Source organism: Alligator sinensis, unplaced genomic scaffold, assembly GCF_000455745.1.
Source record: "Alligator sinensis unplaced genomic scaffold, ASM45574v1 scaffold194_1, whole genome shotgun sequence".
In the NCBI taxonomy this organism is placed as follows: Eukaryota; Metazoa; Chordata; order Crocodylia; family Alligatoridae; genus Alligator; species Alligator sinensis.
The window spans coordinates 190,560-212,981 of NW_005841945.1; the positions used below are offsets into that span (position 1 = coordinate 190,560).

Genomic DNA, 22,422 nt, shown 5'->3' on the forward strand with positions numbered 1-22,422 from the left:
GGGGTGGCTGTAGCCCCCCCCTCCCAGTGCTGCTGCCGCCTGCCCACCCCAAGTGCAGCCCCGGCCCAGCCCTGCACTGGGAAGAGGCCAGTGCAGCCCCTAGCCCTGAGTGGGCAGCCCATCCTCATCTCACACACAAATCTGGGGGGGCCACATGCCCCACCATGCCTCCCCTGGGGATGTACACAGCTGCTGGAAGCTGCCTTCCCTCCTTGGCCCCATGTCCCCCAGACAAGCTGCCTGCAGCTCCATCGTGCATCTCGCCCTGGCTTGGCAGCCCCTGCCCGTGCCCCTGCCCCAGCCCCACTCCCGCCCTCACTGTGGGAGCCTTGATCTGCCCCCACTCCCACGCCCCATCCCCCCAACAGACTTACCAGCTGGACTCTGCTCTCCATGCTGCTGGGCTGCATTCCTGGTCACGTGCATGCTGCAGCTGTGCACATGCATGCAGCAGTTCTCAGTGACATTACTGGCTACACCAACCAAAAAAAGCTGATTGCCAATAATGTCAATTTTCCTTTTATTGATACCGATTGATATGGACCAAAATATCGATGCACCTCTAGAAGAAACATATGAGCTCATGTGTCAAGACACTTCTGAGTGCAAAAATATGTAATATAATCAGCTTCCTTCTGAATTTTTCTATTACAACTGGTATTTTATCCCAGATATTTTAGCTTTAATGCCAGGCAAAGTAGGATAGAAAAAAAAGGTAACTCAAGTGTTTTGAGTAGTGACGCTCTGAATAAAAAAAAAAAGTCACATACTTCACTGTGAGGGCATTAAAAAAAAACATGATGAAAGAAAATTTTGTTACTTTCAGAGGCATTATCTCAACATACAATCAACTATCACTCCGCTCTGCTGTGCACTGATAAAAACAAACTATTTTTCTTCCAGTTACATGACAGTCCAGAACTTGGGTATGGTTTAAAAAGACTTCAGTGTCTGGAAGAACAGTACCTTACTATTTGAAATTAAAAAGAAGTGAGAAGCTACTTCTGTACCCCAATGATCACTGTTACAAACGCTAGCAAGCTCCTTCCCTTGTATCTGGAACATGATGCATATGAGTCATGCACTAGGTCAAAGTCTGTAGCAGGCTCCCTAGGAATAACAGAAAGGTGCTTTGTGATATATTCTTCTAAAATAGAGACACAACTTTAGTGAAAATACAAGCTACCACATTTTCTTACTTATAATATGCACCACTTTTCTTAATTTTGCACTTAAAAAACATGGTTTATATCATATTTCAGGATACATTGCATGTGAGAAAATGTGAGAAAATACAGTATTTTACAGTATAGTATATATATTCCACAGATGCGCATCTTGCTCTTGTTTAAGCCTTTTTGAAATAAGCAGGCAGGCTGACACACTGACCTAGATTACCTCCTCCTCTTCAGCAACCAGCAGGGACTGGGATCTATTTAATCACCTTAAAAAAAGAAGCCCAAGGGGACATGAGCTCCACATATGTGTTCCTCCCTCAACCCTCACAGCATTGGAGTTTCTTATGGATGATATGCATGGATAAGGCCACATGTAGATCCAAGAAAGAGAGTCAATGAGCAGCTCCTCTTTTCTGCATTACACCCTAGTCCAGTGGTAGGTATTCTGTGTTTTCTATTAGGACAGAGGTCATTGAACCAGTAAATGTTGGGTTGAGTGGTAGAGAAGTCACAGCATTATATGAGCTGCCACGGGCCTGCAGGAGGAGTACAGATCTTATTTCTTAGCAATTCTAACAGAATTCCTTCTTTACAGAGCAAAAACTTCATATTTAGATAAAAATAATTAAGTAACAATTTGTTTAAGTAGGTTAAAACTTTAAAGACAACAAAAGACCCTCAAGTGGGTAGAAACTTTCCACTGCAGCTGAAAACTAAAGAGACCTGTAAGACCGGAGTTTCCCTTGGGGTGCTGGCTTCTATTTTATCTAAAGTCTTGATTGACTCAATTAAGGAATGACCATTTGTAAGTTAAATGACCATTTGTAAGTTTCCTTTTGTTTTGAACACTGCGCATTTAAAATTTGGTCTTTGATATTTTACTAGATTAATATAAATGTAGTATACAAGAGTGCTAGTTTCACAACATTTTTTGTTAAGATTTTAGCATTCTGTTGAATATTTCTCTGCATTTTGGATTTCCTGCTTGCTCCTAATTGGTGAGGTTTTTCTTAATAGTACTTTGTCACAATATGAGCACCTGAATAACAAAAAAAATACAACAGGCACTGGCAACAGAGTAAGGTTATTATTACTTCCTTCTTTCTTCTCTTTTACTCTCCCCTTACTATTCTTCTCTCTCCACCCCACCTAACACTCTTCCCCCACACCTTTTTGTTGTCTTTTCATTGTTGTTAACTTTCCTAAATTGGAGTCAGAATAATTTAGTTTTTAACTTCTATTGATAAAAAAGCATGTATTTATAAATAAATACTTATAAATAAATACTGTAGCTAGCACAGCATCATAAATACTAAGCCTAGCAGCCTGAATAGCATCTACGAAGTACTACTTTTCACCCAAAAGTTATAACACCCCAGGCAGTATCACACCCCCTACCCCACCCTCTGACTCGAAATATATTTTGGGCTTTCTGAAAATGGAAGTTACTTTAGCATAGCCAAGCTTAATTTAAACATTATGAGTGAAGCTGCATCATACCACAAGGTTGTCTTAAATCATGGGTTGTTTTAAAAATGAGTGATATATACCTAACCTTGGAGCCATGAGGGCATACTTGGATCACATTTTCAAGTACTTCTCCAATCATGATGGCAAGAAACATGGCCAGTTCCACAAGCTACTTTGTAATCAACATAGTGCAGCATATTCCACGGTATGGCATGTTTCATATTCCATCATTTTTTAAATTATTATATTTCCTAACTTTTTAAATGCTTGGCCTTGCACCTCCACAGTCCTTTAAAATTACCATTTTCCTAAATAACTTCAGAACACTGCAACCAAAAATAAAATGAAACAAAAAAATCCACCTCCCTGCCCCACCCCAAAGGACAAATTTTCTCATGCAGAAACACACTGGGTGCGTCTACATGTGCCTCTTAAGCGGGCTTACCCTAAAATTGCCATTTTAAAGGTGAATTAAGGGCATGTGTCTACATGAGCATGCCCTTAAATGTGTCTTGAGCATAAAGCAGGTATCAAATTAAGCACGAATAGGTAAGTCACATTAGTGTACATGTAGACATGCTAGTGTGCATTAATGCGTCTGCACATGTGCTAATGCAACTTAACTATCCATGCCTAAATTTAATGCGCTTTAATGTGCATTAACACATCCATATGCAGATGCATGCCTAAATAGCTTTAATGCGCCTTAACTAAAGGTACGTTAAGTTTTGGTTCATATAAATACGTATGTAGACATGCTCACTGACTCCTACACAGGTCATCTGCAGGCTGAAACTCTTATCTGCAGCACAAACCTCTATCATTTGAGGTGACAAATTAACTGGACCAACTGCTAGAGTGAAGAGATGAATACTTTGTCAACTCTGTGAAACATACTGGCAATGTGACCCAGGAATTACAGATTCATTTCTGGAGAGGATCCTGTAGCTTTTCTTTTCTATTTCAGTCTGCCTCCTTCTCCTTTAATCTGTACCATTCTACACCTATCCTTGTACACCACCCCCACCCCCCAGCCAAATCCCTGAAGCGGTCTTATACTCCTACTGCCCTATGCCCTTTAATAAACAAGTCCGGTAACCTCCTCTTCATGGCTATGAAAAAATCAAGCACACAAAGGAGAGTCTGTCTGTTCTCTTTTCCAGTGCATGGTACTCTAGCATCTCTGAGAAGCAACTACAAAAAAGGAATGGTCAGCCTTTTCCTTTGATCAAGTGACCCTGACAATCTCTAGAGAACTATGTTGTCAAATAAATCTCTACTGAACAGGTGCATGTTGCGATTTTCAGTGGTTTATTGCTTAGCTAACTTTGTGTGAATTCTCATAAAGAAAGCAAAAGGTATTTGTCAAATGTTGAAACAGTGAGTTTTGCAGTGAACAGGCTATAACAAATTTAATATTGGCAACGTGGAATAAGTTCAGGGTAACATAAGAAATGGATTAACTGTTTTTTTTCCTGAAGCACTTCAGAACATCTAGGAGAAACCTACCATAGAAGTAGGTAGCAGGAGCACAATGACAAAGCTATATTTTAAATAACATTTTGCAAGTGTCACTTATTTTTAGATGACAAATTAATGCAGAACAAAGTCCTAAGCAGAAAAGAATAATACTAGACCCCAATCCAATAACCACAATTCTCCCAGGGATTTCAAACTGAATTGGGTACCCAGTTCTCATGACAGCAAACAAGGACTTCTAGATTATCTCTCTGAGTCTACTAACAACTGTTTGAGTTTTAGTGAAGTCCAATAATTTTTCAATGAATCAACCCCTTTTTTCACTAGGAGTAGATAGCACCATTTATAAGAAAAACAAATAAAATGTTTTAAATAAAGGTTGAAAAATATGAGCATCATAATTCCATCAGCATCTGAAACTCATAAACATAAAACAAAGCATTCTCCTATGTATGCAAGAGATAAAAATGCCTATGTATGGAAGTGAAGATACCAATTAATCAAGGTCAGACAAAAACAGCACTAATGCATTCTTTTGACTTGCTTAAAAGCTGGTCCTTATTTAAAAAAAAACCAACCCAACTGAAAACAAAACCACACACACAGCAGCACTAGACGTGTAAAACTGACAGTAGGAAGTTTAATAGTCATTTAAAATGAAACAAACTCTTGTTCAGTTTCCATCTCTTCAAAAGCTTGCTTCCCTCTGCAAATCTCTTTTTCTGATTGCTATGTCAGTCCAGTCTCTTGGTTTTGCTGAGCAGTTACAGTACTTTTACACTTTTCTATAGCAAGGATTGAATTAAAATGGCTTTAAAAATCTAAGACAGCATGCATTCATGTGATTAAAGTACTGGACTGGGGCACAGGATACCCCGGTTCAATTTCCTGCTCTGCTTAAAATTACATGTTAACTTGGGCAAATCTCTTGTAGCTGGAGTTGAAAGGTATTTAGGTATCTGTGGGGAGTTGTGCAACTAAATTTCCTTAAATATTTGGATCCAAGCATCAATGCCTGAGTGGGTGCATCTACACATGCAATTAATGCACCTGAATTTTCTGAGCAGAAAATTCAGGCACATTAAACTGCACCTGGGCACACATCTGAACTTGCACCTCTCAGAAGCAAATCTGCTCCCCACAGGAGAAGTTCAGTTCAGGACTGCTCTTGCCCTGCTCTGCCCCCCCTGTAGCAGCCAGGAGGAGCTCCATGCTCCCCAAGTACCAGCCCTGGGTTGGAAGGGGTCATGGGGGTAGCTGTCCAGCTCCATGGAGCTGGGACAATTCTCCCCCACCCCCCAGAGATTGGGGCTTAGCCAGCTAGCAGTTGTGGCCCTGTGCTGCCTGGGCTGATCAGGAGCACATTGTTACCAGTCAAGGTGTACACATGTGCTTCAACACATTAGTTAATGCACCATTTTTCTAATACCTATATATCGGTACTAGCTAACGGCACATTAGACTAATTTAATGTGCAGTAATTGACGTGCACGTGTAGACAGTGACCCTTTACTGTTCATTAGATTAGTCCAGGGGTTTTCAACTGGAGGTACACATACCACTGGGGGTACTTTGGAGGGTGTCAGAAGTTACACGGCGGCAATGCTGAGACGCTGTGGGCACTTCCAGTTTCGCTGCCATGTTGGCTCCCCCCTGCTCATGGATTGGCCACCGGGGGATTCTCTGCCTCTCGACCAGCTGCCGGGGATACCCCGACCAAAAAAGGTTGAAAACCCCATGGATTAATCTAATGTGCAATAAAACATCTTGTGTAGATGCACCCAGTATGTGCACAGTAAATGCAAACATAATACCACTACTTCCTCTCTCCTACACTTTGTTGGAATCATTAACAATGACACCATTAAAACTTACCTCTTTTGACTGGTCAATCTTGTACTGTGCATTTGCTTAGCGAACTAGGACTCTCAGCACAATTAAAAAAAAAATAGAGTAGTGACAAAATCTTACTGCAGAAGGGCCTTCCTCAAATGAATTATTGGATGAATGGCCTTAAAAATCATGGTTCAAATTATGATACCTGGCAGAGGGAGCAGACAGAATTTAATATTGACTGCTTGAGCCAAAGGGGCTCTAACAATAGGCCCTTCTCTTAGGATTAGCAGGAATAGGCAAGTGTTCTCTTTTTTCATGGACACCTGATGCTATCAAAGAGGAGTTTAGTCAGAAAGGGCCACACTGTTGTCAATTTTATCATGAATTATGTAACACTGGTATGCTTTCTTAAAACCTTGCCTTCCTGGATCACAAGGTCTCACAAGTGCGTATTTCATTAAAATAAAGTTCCTAGCCTTCATAACTGTTGAAACAAGTAATTATAAAATAAAGGTTCACAAACCCAAAGAAACAATAATAAAAAGAAACCTGCCAGCCAGTGTGTATTTATTAATTACTCCTATGACTTTTTGATGTCTGATTCATGATTTTTGAACACTTGGGACAGACAACAGTTGAGTCACGTCTCCCAGCATGAACCTGGACTTTGCCTCCATGGGTTCTACCACCGTGATTCTCAAAGACACCCAATTAGTTTGAGGCCTCAAGTTGTTATAATACTAAATATTATTTTAATTCAAGAGCAAGTCAGGGACCGTGCACTAGATACAAGAGATATAACCGATGCCCTGATGTGCACACAAACTACGTTTCAGCCTTGATACAATGAAGAATGGAGTTAACAAGACAAATGGGAGGGGTAAAGTGAAGAAAAAAGTCAAATATCAATATTATGCTGTGATCAACAAAGCACATTACACAACAAAGACTTTTTATTCCCTTATTTTATGCAGGTGCACACAAACTTAAATGGGTAGTTTCTTGCGAGTCTTGCACAAGTATGAAGTCTTCAGAAGGGACTGACATGGGGGAAAAAACCTAGAATAGATTGCCTTTGTATAGCATTGCTATTTTTTTTTTTTTTTTTTTAACTCATCTGTTGTTTCAGTCACTTCCAATACCCTGGCTAGAATGAAGGAGATGTTTATCTATAGAGTTCTGCACACAAGAGTGAAAGATCAATGCCTGTGGCCTGACCAATGGGAGGTACAAGTACGCAGAACTTCTTAAATCAGATAGTCTTGACATTTCTAAGGACTCATCTGCTTGCAGTATGGGAGCTGAGCTCCTCCCTTCCATTCCACTTCTGCAATCCTTAACTGATCTTGCTGGTTGAATGCACCCATTCAAAAACTGCAATTTACTTAGATCACTTTAAAACTTTGCATATTCTTAAAGGGAAACGTTGACCATTCACAGATGTAAGTGTTTACAAGAACAGGGGCTTGGTGGACCAGTACTTTGGCATTTTAACATGAACAGAATCCGTTCCCTTCCCACAACATCATGGCCTACAATGGAAAAATACAATTATTTCAGATGGCAGCTAAACACTCAGATCTGGCTGACCTCTGGTCTCACTGAAAACAATTATTTTTTTTTACAACTAAATTCAAGGAGAAGAGTTAAACTCTAACTCAGGGTATAGGTTGTAACCATGTTGGTTTAAGAACACAGGCAGACAAGGTTCTTTGGGTAAATCCAATATCTTTTATCAGACTAACTCAAATAGTTAGAAAAATACTTTGCAAGCTTTTGGGTACAAATACCCTTTGTCAGTCTGATCAAGTGTCTGCATCTGGTCTGTGCTCTTCCTGAATGGAATAGTAAAGAAGCCAGAAGCCTGTATGTTTGTGAGAAAGCCAGTCAGTGAAAATGTAAATTGAGGTAGTCAATGGGTGAGAGATTTGGGGGGGGGGGGGGGGGGGGGAGAATGAAGATAGCTGTGAAGTAGTAGACAGGTTAGTTTTCTAAAATAACTTCAGCATGATATCACAATTGTATAGACTTCTCTGGTCAGCAGCATCAGTAAATAATAGCTGCTTTATAACAATAAACATTACTAGACCATGGAGTATTGTAAAGTCTCTTTTCCAATGCTTGCATGTTTGTGTTAATAGATTTTTTTTCAAATGCTTGATGGGTATGACCTCATGTAACAATAAATATTCACGATTTTTATCTTTCTGGCTTTTAAGAACTGAAAGCCCATGGAGACAAGATCCTGGAGAAATATTCCCCAAAACATTTAAAACAGTTTCTCCCTAGCTATACACTTCAGTAACTTACAATATTATTTATTGAAGTGTATGCTAAATTACCAAAGGTGAACAGGTATCTAAAAAAAGTCAGCATCTGGTTTCCATCTGTCCTCATGGAACCAAGAAAAATACTTTTAAGTGAAAAATAAAATATTGGGATGTAAAAGAATAAGATCTTGGGGAGGAATGGACACATACCATAAAGGACATTTTCATAATGATGAAATTAATTTCCTAAAAAAAGAAGATGAGCAACTGCACTGAAAGTTGCACAAAAGCCAGTTAAGTCTGTGCACAAAAATAAAAAGGTAAATATGAGAAAAATCAGCAAAAGACAACTAAAGGACATTATAAACTTTGAACAAGAATTTTGAACTAATGCTGTCCTTGGAAAATGATGAAACTCCTTTGAAGAACTAATAGTAGATACCTGAGAAAACTTTTAAACATATGTAGATGTTAGACTCACTATGGTGCACATCTGGAAAATATTAATATATACAGATGTTCTAAAGAAGTTTCCAAGCAAGGTGCCCCTTTTAAAAATGTGGTCGTTGTAAGCTTGTTTCCCTCCAAAAAGAATTAACAATTACATATTTAAACACTATATTGCACTGTTTAATTTAGGGAAAAGTCCCCCCTCAAATATATCGCCTTCTAATTTTTTTTGGAAAAGTTGAAGAAACTTCATATGCAGTCAGTTTTCATAGTCAGACAGCTTTCATTTATTTAATTTAGATTCATTTTATTTGAAGACTTAACAGCATGTCAATAAGCTTTTTCATTATGGACTGTATGCAGTGCACACATTCTCTTAGGTACAATATCACTGTCAGTCTTACAGATCTCATAAGCCTTGATAACGTGTCAGAATCTTGTACCGAGATCAAACAAATCATGTTCTTTAGGGACATCAGCGGTCTTTCTATGGGCAAAGGCTTTGTGTAGTGCATTGTGAGTGCTACTGAATACAACTAACAAATTAAACTGCATTAATAATTTCACATATATTATCCTGATTATAACTCAGATATCTAATCGAATAAGAAATGATGGCCTCTTTCCTCATCTTTAACTGCATCATAAAACTACACCAACATATGTCAACTACACCACAACTCAAAGTACCTTTGTAATTACAAAAAGAAAAGCAGAAGCACTATGTTTTCAGTACCATATTAATCCCCCCCACCCATATCTTCTATTTCCTTAAGTTCCACCCTTTCCTGATTTATTATGGTCTCTCCACCACCATACATCCTTTTCTGTACAGTGCAAGGATACCTTGACAGATATTAAAAAAAACAAAACAAAACAGGGAACTGCTATCTGTGAAATGCCCTCTTCTGTGCAAGCCACATCCCCTCTTATTCAGTTGTATGGATGGGTAAGTCCAGCAGTGTATTTGAAAGTCAAACATTTTGGCATTGTGTTAATACATAACAAAAAGCAAAAATAAAAACAAGTAGAAAAACAACACAGAAGAAAGTTGCTTATAATAAATCTCAGCTTTTCCTACCTATTTTAAACATCACATTGTTTTAAAACATTCTTTAACCTGAGCTAACATCATACCTTAGCATCTCCCCCATTACTTCAGCCTTTTGGGGAAAATAATTCCTAAAAAAATCCCATAAAAAAATAACAGTCTTTTTATAAAGCAGCTCATTTTACTGCCTTAATTACTCCTGAGAGGAATGCCTCCTACAAGCAGCTAGTATCTGTAGTTATTATGAATCAAACCAATCTTTAAAGCAAAAAGCACACATACAGATGCACTCCACCCTTCCAATTTTATTTTTTTTAAAATCAAAACAATTCTGTTACTGAATAACCAAAGCCGTGATGTATTCATAGCCAAGGGATAGAGGAGAGAGTTGCCTAATACTTCTTCCTTATGGGATCGAGAAAGGATTGGAAAAAGCTGAAAAATACGGGACTATGAACTGGCATGACCTCAAGGCAGGATATCAGTCCCCCTCACGTAGTGAAAAGATACTGGGACTGGAATGAGAGGATTGTTTCTTTGATCTGCAGCAGGCTAATCCTGAGATAAATGACACATCCTTCAGTTGTCATGTAGCAGACTCCAATGAGTCAGATCCTGTATTGGGCTAAAAGGACTAACTCATTTAATATTAGCTCACTTGAAAGAATAATCCCAAATCTTTTAAGTAATCATATTCATATCTAAAAAGCTGCAAGCCCAGACAGGCCTGTTGTCTGAATGAGACCTGACTATCACTCGCACCATCTTTCCTTTAGTCTCGCCAGCTATTTGTGAGGAAGCAGAGGACATCAAACCATTTCTCTCCAGAACTGCCTGTAGGAAATTCAGTCAAGAGGACTTCAAAAAATAATTCATTGGGCTTCCTGACTGTGTTCTTGAGTGGCAAGAGATGAAGTGCTATAAGTGCTATAACTATAATTGAAAGGAAAAATGGCAGGTGGACTAATTGTAAAGACAATGGAAATCTGGGCTTCTTGTGACTGGCTGACATGGAATCATAGAATCATAAAATCATAGAAAATTAGCATGGAAGGGACCTCAGGATGTCATCTAGTCCAACCCTCTGCTCAAAGCAGGACCATCCCAGCCAAGGCTTTGTTTAGCCAGGTCTTAAAAACCTCCAAGGATGGAGACTCCACCACCTCTCTGGGTAACTTGTTCCAGCGATTTACTATCCTCTGAGCGAGATAGTTTTTCCTTACATCTAACCTAAACTTTCCGTGCTGCAACTTGAGACCATTGCTCCTTGTTGTCATCTGCTACCACCGAGAACAGTCTAGTTCCATCCTCTGTGGAACCACCCTTCAGATAACTGAAGGCTGCTATTAAATCCCACCTCAGTCTTCTCTTTCCAGGCTAAATAAGCCCAGTTCCTTCAGCCTCTCTTCTTAAGTCATGTGCCAGATTCCCCTAACCATTTTCAGTCCCTCCACTGGACTCTCTCCAACTTGTCTACATCCTTTCTGTAGTAAGGGGCCCAAAATGGTACTCCAGATGTGGCCTTACCACTGCTGAATACAATGGAAAATTCACTTCCCTCAATCTGCTGGCAGGACTCCTGTTAATGCAGCCCAGTATGCCATTAGCCTTCTTTCCAACAAGGGCACCTTGTTGGTTCATATTCAGCTTACTGTCCACTGTAACCCACAGGTCCTTTTCTGCAGAGCTGCTGTTGAGCCAGTCAGTCCCCAAACTGCACATAATGACCTTATTTCCTACACATGCTTTTAACATCTGGTTTGAGGGTTTCCTCAAATAAGATGCATATACACTATAGGTGAGGACTGTGATTTCCATTTGATTTCCAGGCTGCCCTTCTTTCCAGGAATAGAAGAAGAAGGTTCTCCTTGTCATAGGTACCTGAGGGCCAGTGCAAACCCAAGGCTATCTCCTGCCATCTTCCTGGTACAGTAAATTAATGAGATCATCTGGGTAACAGAATTTACCTAAAGCTCAAGGAGAACAGAGAGAACGAAGAGAAATGACAGTCTGGACAGCTGTAAAATGTATAATGCCTGTAAAAGAGTTCCTTCTGTTTTTACAGACTGTCCTTTCAATAGGAAAAGGATAATCGTTTTGATAATTTTACATAATTCTTGGAAAGTGGTGCATATTCTGTTAAGGTCCCAAGCTTGCTTTCCAGGGAAACAAAATGTTTTCTCTTTCAATTTAAAATAAATCTATAATCCAAATACTCAAAATCAGTGGCTCCCAACCTTGGGTTGCGACCCAAATCAGGGTCACGGGGGGTCTGCCCTTCCCGCCTGGTGGCTCTTATCGCTGCTGCCCGCTCCTGTCTCCCTGTAATCTTGGCCTGGTCTGTGCTCTGCTGGCACAGCTGGGCATGAGTCATGGGGGCAGGGGTCATGACCTGGATTTAGGGTCGCAGCAAAAAAGGGTTGGGAGCCACCGCTCAAAATGGTATGTATTAGCTAGGACAAATAAATATATAGTTTTATAGCCTCTGATGGCATTGACTTTAACCAGTTTCTTACCATCTGCCTTAAATATCAACTTCCGAATCAAACGTGGCTCAAATCCCATATCAACAACAATGTTTTATCTCCTGTCATTTCTTCATAACCTACCTTAAATACTCATTTAAAAGAGAAAAATGTAAAAAAGGGTGACACATTGTAATAGAGCATGTGGTTAACAGCCTTCTCAGTGTAGTTCTTCCTCACTGAAGAAAGCTTTACTTACACATCTGTTAGTATAATGAACACAGCTATTGTAAGCCACCCGTAACAGGCTGGCAGTGTTTGCCTGAAGCAGCATATCCAGACACTGGTTAAGCTGAGACAGTCATCTCTTTAAAATTCTGTTTGTGTTAGCAATCATGAATCCACTAATATAGGCTGGCCACTCAAGTTTTGTATATCCTATCTAATTCTATTTGGATATTCTATCTAACTCTAATCACAAGAAGTCTAGCAGACATGATGGTTATGAAGCTAGTAAACATCAGTGCTTTCTCAGTATAGCTCTTTAATTGTTACTCTTCCCATTATCAGCAGCCAAAGGAAAGGGGGAAGCTGGGGACTTAATGATCACTGAATCATTGAAACAAGCAACTTGTTTCATTCAGACAAAGAGGTGGAAAAGTTTTTGAAGAAGAAGCCATAGAGTATGAGCTGAGTAGTCTGAAGGGTGGAACCCTAGAAACATCCAAGCCTGGGAAGGGGGAAGGCAAGAAGTTCAGTTTAAATCTCCTCAGCATTACTCTTTAGTATTAACAAAAGAGACCTTGAAAAGCGGAAACCAGAGTTAAAAGTCTATCCTGCACAGGATGGACTAACAGTGGGTTGCAAAAAGCCTTTCTCTGTTCATAGTAGAGTTGTCTGGGGAGTAGTACACACATACATTTAAGGCTACCAAGACATTATCTTACAGTTATGGCCATTAACTGCACATAGGCAACCACATTTACGGGTTATCAGCCAGAAAGCAATTGAGATTAAAAATTACTAATTTTGTTGTTTTTTTAAAAAAGAAAATAACTTTTACCTTTGCAGAGTCATAGTCAAATTTCCTGTGCAGGCCTTAATCTTGTTTTGTGCTTCCAGATGAGTCATCCCATCTGCACTTATGCCATCAATGGTGAAAACCACATCACCTATTCCCACGTTTGCTCGAGCTGCCTTGCCACCATCACTTAACTGCAACAACATAAAAGCAATGAGTTAGTAACATTTTTCTTTGGGTTACTTTAGTGCTCTTTGAATACAGCAACACAGATTACTGGCACAATTTTGTGCTTATCTGTGTACTCAGTATAGAGTATACATGCACATATCTCTTACATGGATTATTCTGTCCCTCTGTGATATGTTACTGTATAATTACAGTCTGGTCTTTCTGGTCAAAGAGTTAATAATAAAAGACCTTGTAATTATATGTCATGGCCTTTACTTCATCTCTAGATACCTACGTTACAAAGAAAATTAATGAGGGTTTAAAATGTGCTCATTCTTAAAAACAGAATCCAACTTCTGTTTCAGAAGCTACAATGCCTGCTCATCTACCATTAAAGAAGTGGGAATATAAGCACAAGAGGGAGGTGGATCACTTCCTTTTGAATTGCAGCTTCTCATCTCTTAAGGTCCAATTCTCCCTCTTTTCTCAGGAGCAGATGAAAAGTTGTATGAAACAGCCTTTCTAGTTTAGTTTTAAAATATAAACCATCTTTTTAACCAATATAATTTTATAATAATTGTGCAGGAATGTCCAGGGCTTGAATATGAATATAGAGTATTTCATCAATAGAGGAACTTTCCCATCCCACTGCCTACTACCATAGTCCAAAATTGAACCTGATAGAATTCCTTTATTTCTGAAATGTATCTCCCCTACCTCACCCTCTCCTTTAAAAAAAAAAAAAGTTTGTTTCTAGTAACCACAGCACATATTCTAGCCAGGATAAGAGAGACTTCTTTAAAAGCTTGCCTCTGATCAAACCCACTATGAAAGTTCAACTTAGTTCCCCTTCAGCTCATTTGGATGTAAGAGCTAAGCAAGAGTCTGTGTTAGACTAGGTTTTATTAACCCCTTATAGAACAATAATTTCATCTTTTCATTTGATGCCACTAAATTACAATCGCCTTCATCCTCTCAAACTGAACTAAAATTAAACAAGCACATTGCAAGATTTACAAATTAATTTACATCAGTGGCTCACAATATGTGGATCATTTTATACCTGCCTACAGTCTCCTGAACAGACATGGTACAAATTGCATTCTTTACTTCCAGATGCTAAAATATTACAACAAATAAACAAACAAACAGCCAAAGATCCCCCCCCACCCCAAAAGCCAAAATAACTACCACAACCAGCTACACACATTCTTCTGGCATATTGACATAGACAGTTTTCTTAGTACATAAACAAGATTCAATCTTCGAAAAAGAAATGGCATTGCTGTCAGTTCTGTGATTTAGTTTCTTTTTCAGGGAGCTGTTGCTAACTGTACAGAATTTATCCAGTGGGAAATCATTGGGCAAAGCCCTAAAATCTGCACCTTCTTGGATAGAAGGGCAAACATATTAAATATTTTCCTTATAAGTACATTTATGTGTCATAGAAATACAGAGAAAAGATTTGATTGTAAATGGGAGGAATGTGAGCTACATATTAGTAAGTGGGAAGGCAAGGCAGCTGAGCACTAGTAAGAAATAGTCAGTGATTAATTAAACTCTGTACACTTCCCACTTATTGACCAGGGATAATTATCATACATCATGAAAGACACTGGGGGGGAAGGTGTTTCAGTCTCTGGTGACAAGTATTTTTTTTCTGCTAAGCAATGCATGCTTGGCCCTAGGGGCAGGGCCACACACAGTGTTGTACTTTCACCTTTTTTGTTTTAATTATTTTTATAATAAAGGACTTTTTTTTGTCTCTTTCCCCACCACACACCCCCTTCCCCCAAACTGCCCTCAGCTGCAGCCACTCTTTGCAATCAACCTATTTAGCATGCTGGACTTCTTCAAGATTGAACATTTTCTCTATTCTTCATCAAGTGGGTGAAGGGAGCATAAGCCACCTGGCAAATTTCCTACTGAGGATGGCAACCTTGAAAAGCCATGGAAATCAGTTTGCAAGCACTGGTTCCAACAGTGCCCCCCAACCTTCTGCTTATTGGTGCGGGCATGTGTCTTGTTTGAGTTTGAAGACTTCACCTTGGAACAAAATATGAAACAATGTGTGTTGCTCTGGGACATCAAGGGGAAGCTCTGCAGGGTGGAAGACAGTCACTAGTTGTAAATGTATAACTCCATGAACTATGTTGGAGTTTCAAATGAGAGGAGTTTCAATCTCTGGTAATATGCTTATTTTATTACTGACAAATGCTTCATGTGCAGCTCCTGGGAGCGGAGCCACAAACACTTCCGCACTTTCATTTTTCTATTTTTTAATTTTTATAATAAAGGCTTTAAAAAGTCTCTCTCTCTTACACACACGATTACACAACATTTCAGAGATGTAAAACATTAGAACAAGGAAATTAGAAGCAGTTAACTCTGGAAGTGAGTCAAGACTGACAATTTTCAGGATATTTAGAACTAGAATTATTACAATATTTAACAGCATTATAAAATGGGCAATGAAAAGCAGCTATTTAAAAACCACCTTACATAAAGGACTTTTTCCAAGTACATTTTGGAATTATTAAATTGAGATGAATTGGTATTTGTGTAGCACAACATTTTTCATAAGCTATCAGAAAAAGAGCCACAATTCATCGAGCACTTCCTGCACAGATCTAACCTATGCTCAGACTCTTGCATAACATGCATACTATAATATGAAAAGGCAAGATACTGTAAAACATTGACTAAAGGTATAACTAGTAAGGTTGTTGTATATGAATGGATCCTCAAACCTTAAAAAAGATGTAAAATGGTCCTGTCTGTTGCACACTAACATTTTTCAGTGAATTAATGACATATAAAAATAAAGATTAAAAAGACTGATTCTTTTTGCAATGCAGTTGTTGTGATCAATTAAATCCAGTGTCCATAAAACATATACAAGTGGAAATCAAGCTAAAAAAGGCAAAGAAAAAAAAGTGTACACAACAAGACAGTGAAAGAATGAAAACAGTTAACAGTTCCACTAGCCAAAAGACGTGTATATGGGAAATATGTTTTTGCTTTGTTTTAAAATAAATGAACCAGAACTTTTTCACCATTAGAAACTCACTCAGCCTTGAAGAATTCACTCTCTGTTCTACCAAAGGCAGAAAAAGATTGCAGAGCTGCAAGAATAGCTTCAGAGAGCTTTGTCCAAAATTGTTAAGGACATGGTTCATAAAGAATAAAGACTGGTCTCACAGGTTCAGACACTTTCAAAAACCCTTTAATGCATCCAACTAGCTAATATTGTCCATGTAGTTTTCATGTCCAATTTGAGGACCAAAAGGAGCTAATTTTTAGAGACTGGAGACCTGGCATTTTCTGGAAATCAGATATTTTAAGTCAGGTGTTGGCTATTTTTGAAAATCCTGGCCTTCTGTAATAGGCATCTGCTCATCGTGTGCAATAAAAATTCTTAAACTGAAAAAGAAGAGAGCCACTACATAAAGATGCTGATGGAAGCGGAATGGTTTCATCGGCTAATGTGCAAAAATAAATTATAATAAATAATTAATGCTGATGTAACAGTAGGACTAATAACTTAAAAAAGTGAGATAGCAAGTTTCCATCTTATGCATACTGACTCCCTCTGTACAGGTATGGAAGAAAACATAAGGAATTGAAATGACAAGTCAGACTAGCTACAAACCTAACTTCCAAAACACAACAATCTCTGAACCCTTAAGATTAGTCTCAGTACAACATTTACAAAGCAAACTATTTTTCTACCAATTTGACTTTACAGTTATAAAACCTAGATTTATTTTCCTTTTGTATGTCACACTTCATAAAAAAACATATACCATCCATAAACTGCAGAAAGAATCCAATAAAAAGTTTTCCACCACATAGATTTAGAGTTCCATGTGAACTCTGGAAAGCTCTTTTCATCTAGCAGACCTGCAGAGAGATTTCATAATCTATCACCTGCTGAGGCCAATCACTGCTGATGTTAGTCCTCACCAGCCAGCCTTTCTTTGGCCCTGCAACAGCAAATGACTTCATAGCTTACAGTCTCAATTTAGTCTTTGCCATTCAGAAGTGCTCAGACTACTTCTCAATACACACCAAATCATCCAAATATCAGACTGTATTACAGACTGAATTATGAAAGTTAAAAGATTTGGAAAGTCTTTAAATATCCTTACACAAAACCCAAACGTGTGCTTTATTCAGCTTTATGTAGTTTACACAGCATCTACTTTATTTTTGAAAATGAAATAGAGAAGAAAATAGAAATAGAAAAGAAAGTAGAAATAGAAATTTCCACAGAAATATAATCTTTTCCTGTACGTTTTAATTAGAAGCTTTAAAAGGATGTCTGCCTAGGTCCTAAGACCAACACGGCTACAACCTACACCCCTTTCCTAGAAGACTCTTTCCAGAGAAAATATCTATCTATCTATGGGGCAAATGGATTATTTTCCTATACTTTTCTGGTAATAATCGATTTCATATTTGCATCAACCTGATCAAAAAACAGGCCAATGTTTGTTCTTTCAAGCTGATGGTCAGGTAGCACGCATACAATAAGCATTTCAATCTTTAATTCATTTACTATACAGCAGTTACTGAAAAGACAAGAAATAGCATTAGATAATAGAGATGGAAAATACCTGTTATCTTTTCCCTGCTGACTGCTAATGTGGAATTGTTCCCAGTGCTATATATTTGAATGCTTTATCCAGTCTGTTTTCAAATGACTTGCAATGAAGCACCCACCGCCTTCCCTAGGGAAGCATTATACCACCTAAATTAAGCATACTGGGTGCATCTACATGTGAAATTAATGTGATACAATAAATCCCCGAACAGTTTGAGCTGGAGTCAGCTGCTCCCAGGCACCGCATCTATACATGTGCACCTAGGACAGCAGCAATTTGAACCAGGGCAGAACAGCCCCAGGCTGGAAGCAGGCTTGGAGGGTTAGCCCCGGGCTCCAGAATCCAAGATAAACACATGCGAAAAGGTCAATGGTGGTTGGTGAAAAGGCCTCCAGAAGCTTCGAGGTTTTGGTCGAAGTTTGTCCAGTGACCGAAGAAGTGGAGTCAAGGTCTTAGACATGCACTGATAGCAAAAAGACATGTAAGTAAGTGAAATGCATAGGCAAGTCCATGCTAATGAAACAAACAGTAAACAGAGGCGGAGCTTGAGATAGGAGGGAATAAGGGTGGAACAAAGAAGGGACAAAGGTGGAGTAAATGCTAATGAACCTGAACCAAGGTGTATAAAAGTGGAAGGAACTAATGTTTGGGGCAGCTCTCTGAACATTATTGTTGGAGCTGGCCCGAAGTTGTCTCCATTTTGAATAAAGCTGTTGTGAGCGATGTGTGCTGGTGCTTGCTCTCTGAGCAATTGCATTGTCACTTCCCTAGTGGTTGGGTGCTGCATGGAGTTGGGGTCTAACAAGCTCTTCAAAGTTAATCAGCTCTAAGTAAATGTAAAAAAGAGTTAGTGGATCCTATACAACCTGGAGACAGAAAGTATAATTCATGGATGATACCTTCTTATGCCATTTTAAAAATTGCTTTCCTGGTGCCCTTTTCTCTTAGCATCTCACAACATATACACCAAGACAGTGGTTTTCAAACTGCCTAGTTACAGAACCCTTTCATATAATTTATTCAGCCATAGAACCCCTACCCCTGGCTCCACAGGTCATGTGAACTAATGTAGAGCCAAGCCACCTGGCCCAGTAATGGCAGCACACTGTCTCCTGGCCTACTCCTTCATAACTCCCCAATCTCTCTACAGAACTCCTGATGAGCAGGACACTGTTTGAAAGCTGCTGTGCTAAGAATTCTTTACTAGTGGGTGACTTATAAAATCACCCCTGAATTTATCGTAGTGACTGGTAAATACAAAAGTTCTCTGATTCGTGTCATTTAATTAAAATGTCACAATTTAGAATGCACACACCGAATCACCAAATACCATTTGCAAGGTTACACAGGCTTACTATATAACCTTGGAAATTCTTATTCAAACACTTATATGGATTTTACTTCATTTATGAACTCTAATGAAGCAGCCTAAATTAACATGGCTGCAGGAAAATTAACAGTACCATACATTAAAATGACAGTAAATGTGTGTTGCCGAGGATCCTGGCACGTTCATTAAGGCCACCATGGGTGTGATCTTGGGATCAAGGATCAGGTCCCAATTGTGCCCTTTCTACTTGTCAGTGCAGGCAGAGCCTGAGATCAGCTAATTGTCAGCTTCAGCCTTGGGAAGTTTAAATCCCATGAGCAGCAGCTCTGTTAGGGCTGCTGGGTGCAGGAGGTGGGGGAGGAGGGAAGGATTACAATAAGAGGCTTCTGGCAGGGAGACCTAAACGGCTTTCCCTGCCAGGGACTGTTAAGCCATGGGTATGTGATTTAAAGTTACTAGTGGGGGAAGTCCTTCAGATCCCCTTGTGCCATGAATTTAATCAAGGATGATGTTGCCTGACATGGGGAAGTTTGGATGCATGAGTTTAAACTCCTTAGAGTGGTAAACCATTGGTTAAAGTGGAGAACTGGGGCTGCCCTAGAAGCCAGTGCTAAAAATCAATTGATTGTTGGGCATCTGGCTCCCAACAGTCATGGTGTGTAGACATGTCACACATTCAATTTAAGGTTCTATACAAACCAGTCCAATAAATGTTTTATGTGGAACATTTTTATGATTGTTTTGCCACTTTATGGAGTCTTAAAATCAGGTGCAAATTTAATCATGACAAAGATAACGTGTGTCAAGGGTCTGTGGAAAATACTGTACTCTTTGGTGACTGGAAAGTGGGGCTAGACTAATAGAACATTTAACATCCAATGTCCCAATTTAAATTTCAAAGGACACAACAGACTCTCTCCAACATGCCAAGGAAACTCTAACCAACATCTGCTGCCACCACAAGGTCTACTTAAGCACATTTATTTTGGATGCAGCACATTTTAGGGATATGAGCCAATATTAATTTTACAGCTGCAGCACAACAGAAGACTCCATTAATATGACCTCTTACAAACAAATAACTTACTGCTGAAAACTAGCTTTATAGGGAAGATCACCCTTGCAAAGTTTATTTTTTATGATAATGTAAAACTCTCTCTTATGCAGGCAAGCAACTGGGAAACACATGAATGTGATTTTCCAAAATCCCTTACTGGAGGCTGACATACCATAGCATGGCATGTGTCTAATGACATTTACAGTACCCACAGGTGTCACGTTTATTTTCTCTTTGGACTGCAAGCAACAGGATTCATGCAAACTCTTTATAAATAGATCTTACACTACTATATTGCTCTCATGCAAAATGTAAAATCTTAATGCCAAAAATAACAAATCTTGAATAAGAAAGCGCCTCACTTCCAAATAAATTTAGATGTGCTTTACCAAATTCACTGACCATATACACATCATACCACTCCTATGCACCAGTGAAATAAGCAACATCTGTTCTGAAACAAACATTAACAAAACAGCAGTGGTCAGGAAGTAAAGGACTGCACAAGACTGAAACTAAGGAAGGAAATATTAGGTAACAACCACCTTTTGCCTAAATTGAAATTTAGACATGGCACTAAGGACACTAAAAGTTTCATTCCTACAGGGTGATGTAGGAGGTTTGGTGACCAGACATTGCACTGAAAAACAACAGCATTTTTTGTAAAATGATCTAGTTCACTGTTTTTGAAAATTGAAAAAGGGACCTGATTCTGCTCCTTATTAAATCCAGGTTATAGGCTGTAAACAGATGTTGCAGTTTCACCAAAATAAAGTCTTTTGTCCCTGGATCCTACAGATGTCCACTCATTGTCATGTTTCAAGTACCTATAAAACATGCCAGATGAAATGTGCTAATGCTCTTTTCCAGGGCATCACTGTGCATTTGTAAGAGTACTGTGCGCACTTTTGCTCATCTAACTTAACTGCAGTACACTCAAGGGACAAGCCTGTCATGCTGTGTGCACTCCCATGTCAGTTGCTGGCAGAAGAGCAGAAATGCCATCAGCAATCCCACAATTTGAGGATGATCTCTACTGTGGCTCATTCATGGGTCTTGAGGTGACTTAAGAGTCCAATCCTTGAGTCACAGATGCTTCCGCAAAAGTTGCAGGTCTTTCCACAGGGAGAAAAGGCCAAAGGATTTTCCCACTTTTTCTTCCTCCATTCTCTCTTCTCTGCTTTGAGAGCAAGATGTTTTACTTCAAAACAGGCTGCTACTTGGTTGAGGTTGTGGCACCATTAGTCAGTTGGCAGCTAACTCTTCCTAGCTCTTGATGTCAGCATCTGTTTTCCTGAGGTATGCCTTCAGTACATCCTTGTAGTATTTCCTCTGGCCACTACAAAATATTAGGCCATTACTAAGGTAGGAGCAGATTACTTGTTTTGGGAATCTAAAGTCGGGCATCTACACACAATGTCCAGTCCAAAGAAGTTGGTGCTTGAGGATGACCAATTCCATGCCGGTAACACTCGCTTCAGCAAAGATGCTGGCGTTTGTGCAGCAATCTTCCCATTTGATGTGGAGGATTTTCTGAAGGCATCGTTGGCGATACCTCTCGAGGCTCTTGAGAAGACAGCAGTAGGTCATTCACATTTCACATCCAGAGAGGAGAGTGGGGAGGAGGACTGTATTGTCTACCTGGATCTTGTTTCTTTCTGGAGATCATGAAGAATAAAGACATGCTGAAACAATTTCCCAAAGGATGCACTTGCATACCAGATCCTGTGTTGCATCTCTTCAATGTTCACTCTTTGAGAAGTGGCTACCAAGGAAGGGTAAGTGCTCAACTCACTCCAGGGTCTTTCCCTTGATGGTAATTTGGGGAAGGAAATCATGGTCCAGAGCAGGCTGATAGAACACTTTAGTCTTCTTGATGTTGACAGAGGGGCCCAAAGTTTGGCAGGGTACTTTGAAAAGATCCAGCACAATCTGGAGGTTTTCCTCAATGTGCACAAGGATGTAGTATACTGAAGGTCAAGGATGTTTGTTTTGAGTACTTTGGTCTTCAACCCAAAGTGTCCCAGGTTGAAGAGC

General features: G+C 39.3%; 1 protein-coding gene across 28 annotated transcripts in view; it reads right to left on the minus strand.

Annotated features, from left to right (window-relative positions):
• The window catches only part of PDLIM5 (PDZ and LIM domain 5), a 196,262-nt gene that overhangs the window by 124,180 nt on the left and 49,660 nt on the right, over positions 1–22,422 (minus strand). For all 28 annotated transcript variants that reach the window (XR_003093179.1, XR_003093180.1, XM_025199487.1 and 25 more), the window contains one exon: positions 13,263–13,414. Coding sequence is in view for 26 of the 28 variants with exons in the window: in XM_025199487.1 (XP_025055272.1) it covers positions 13,263–13,414 (152 nt within the window). In the remaining 2 variants the exon portion in view is untranslated. The remainder of the gene's footprint in view (positions 1–13,262; positions 13,415–22,422) is intronic.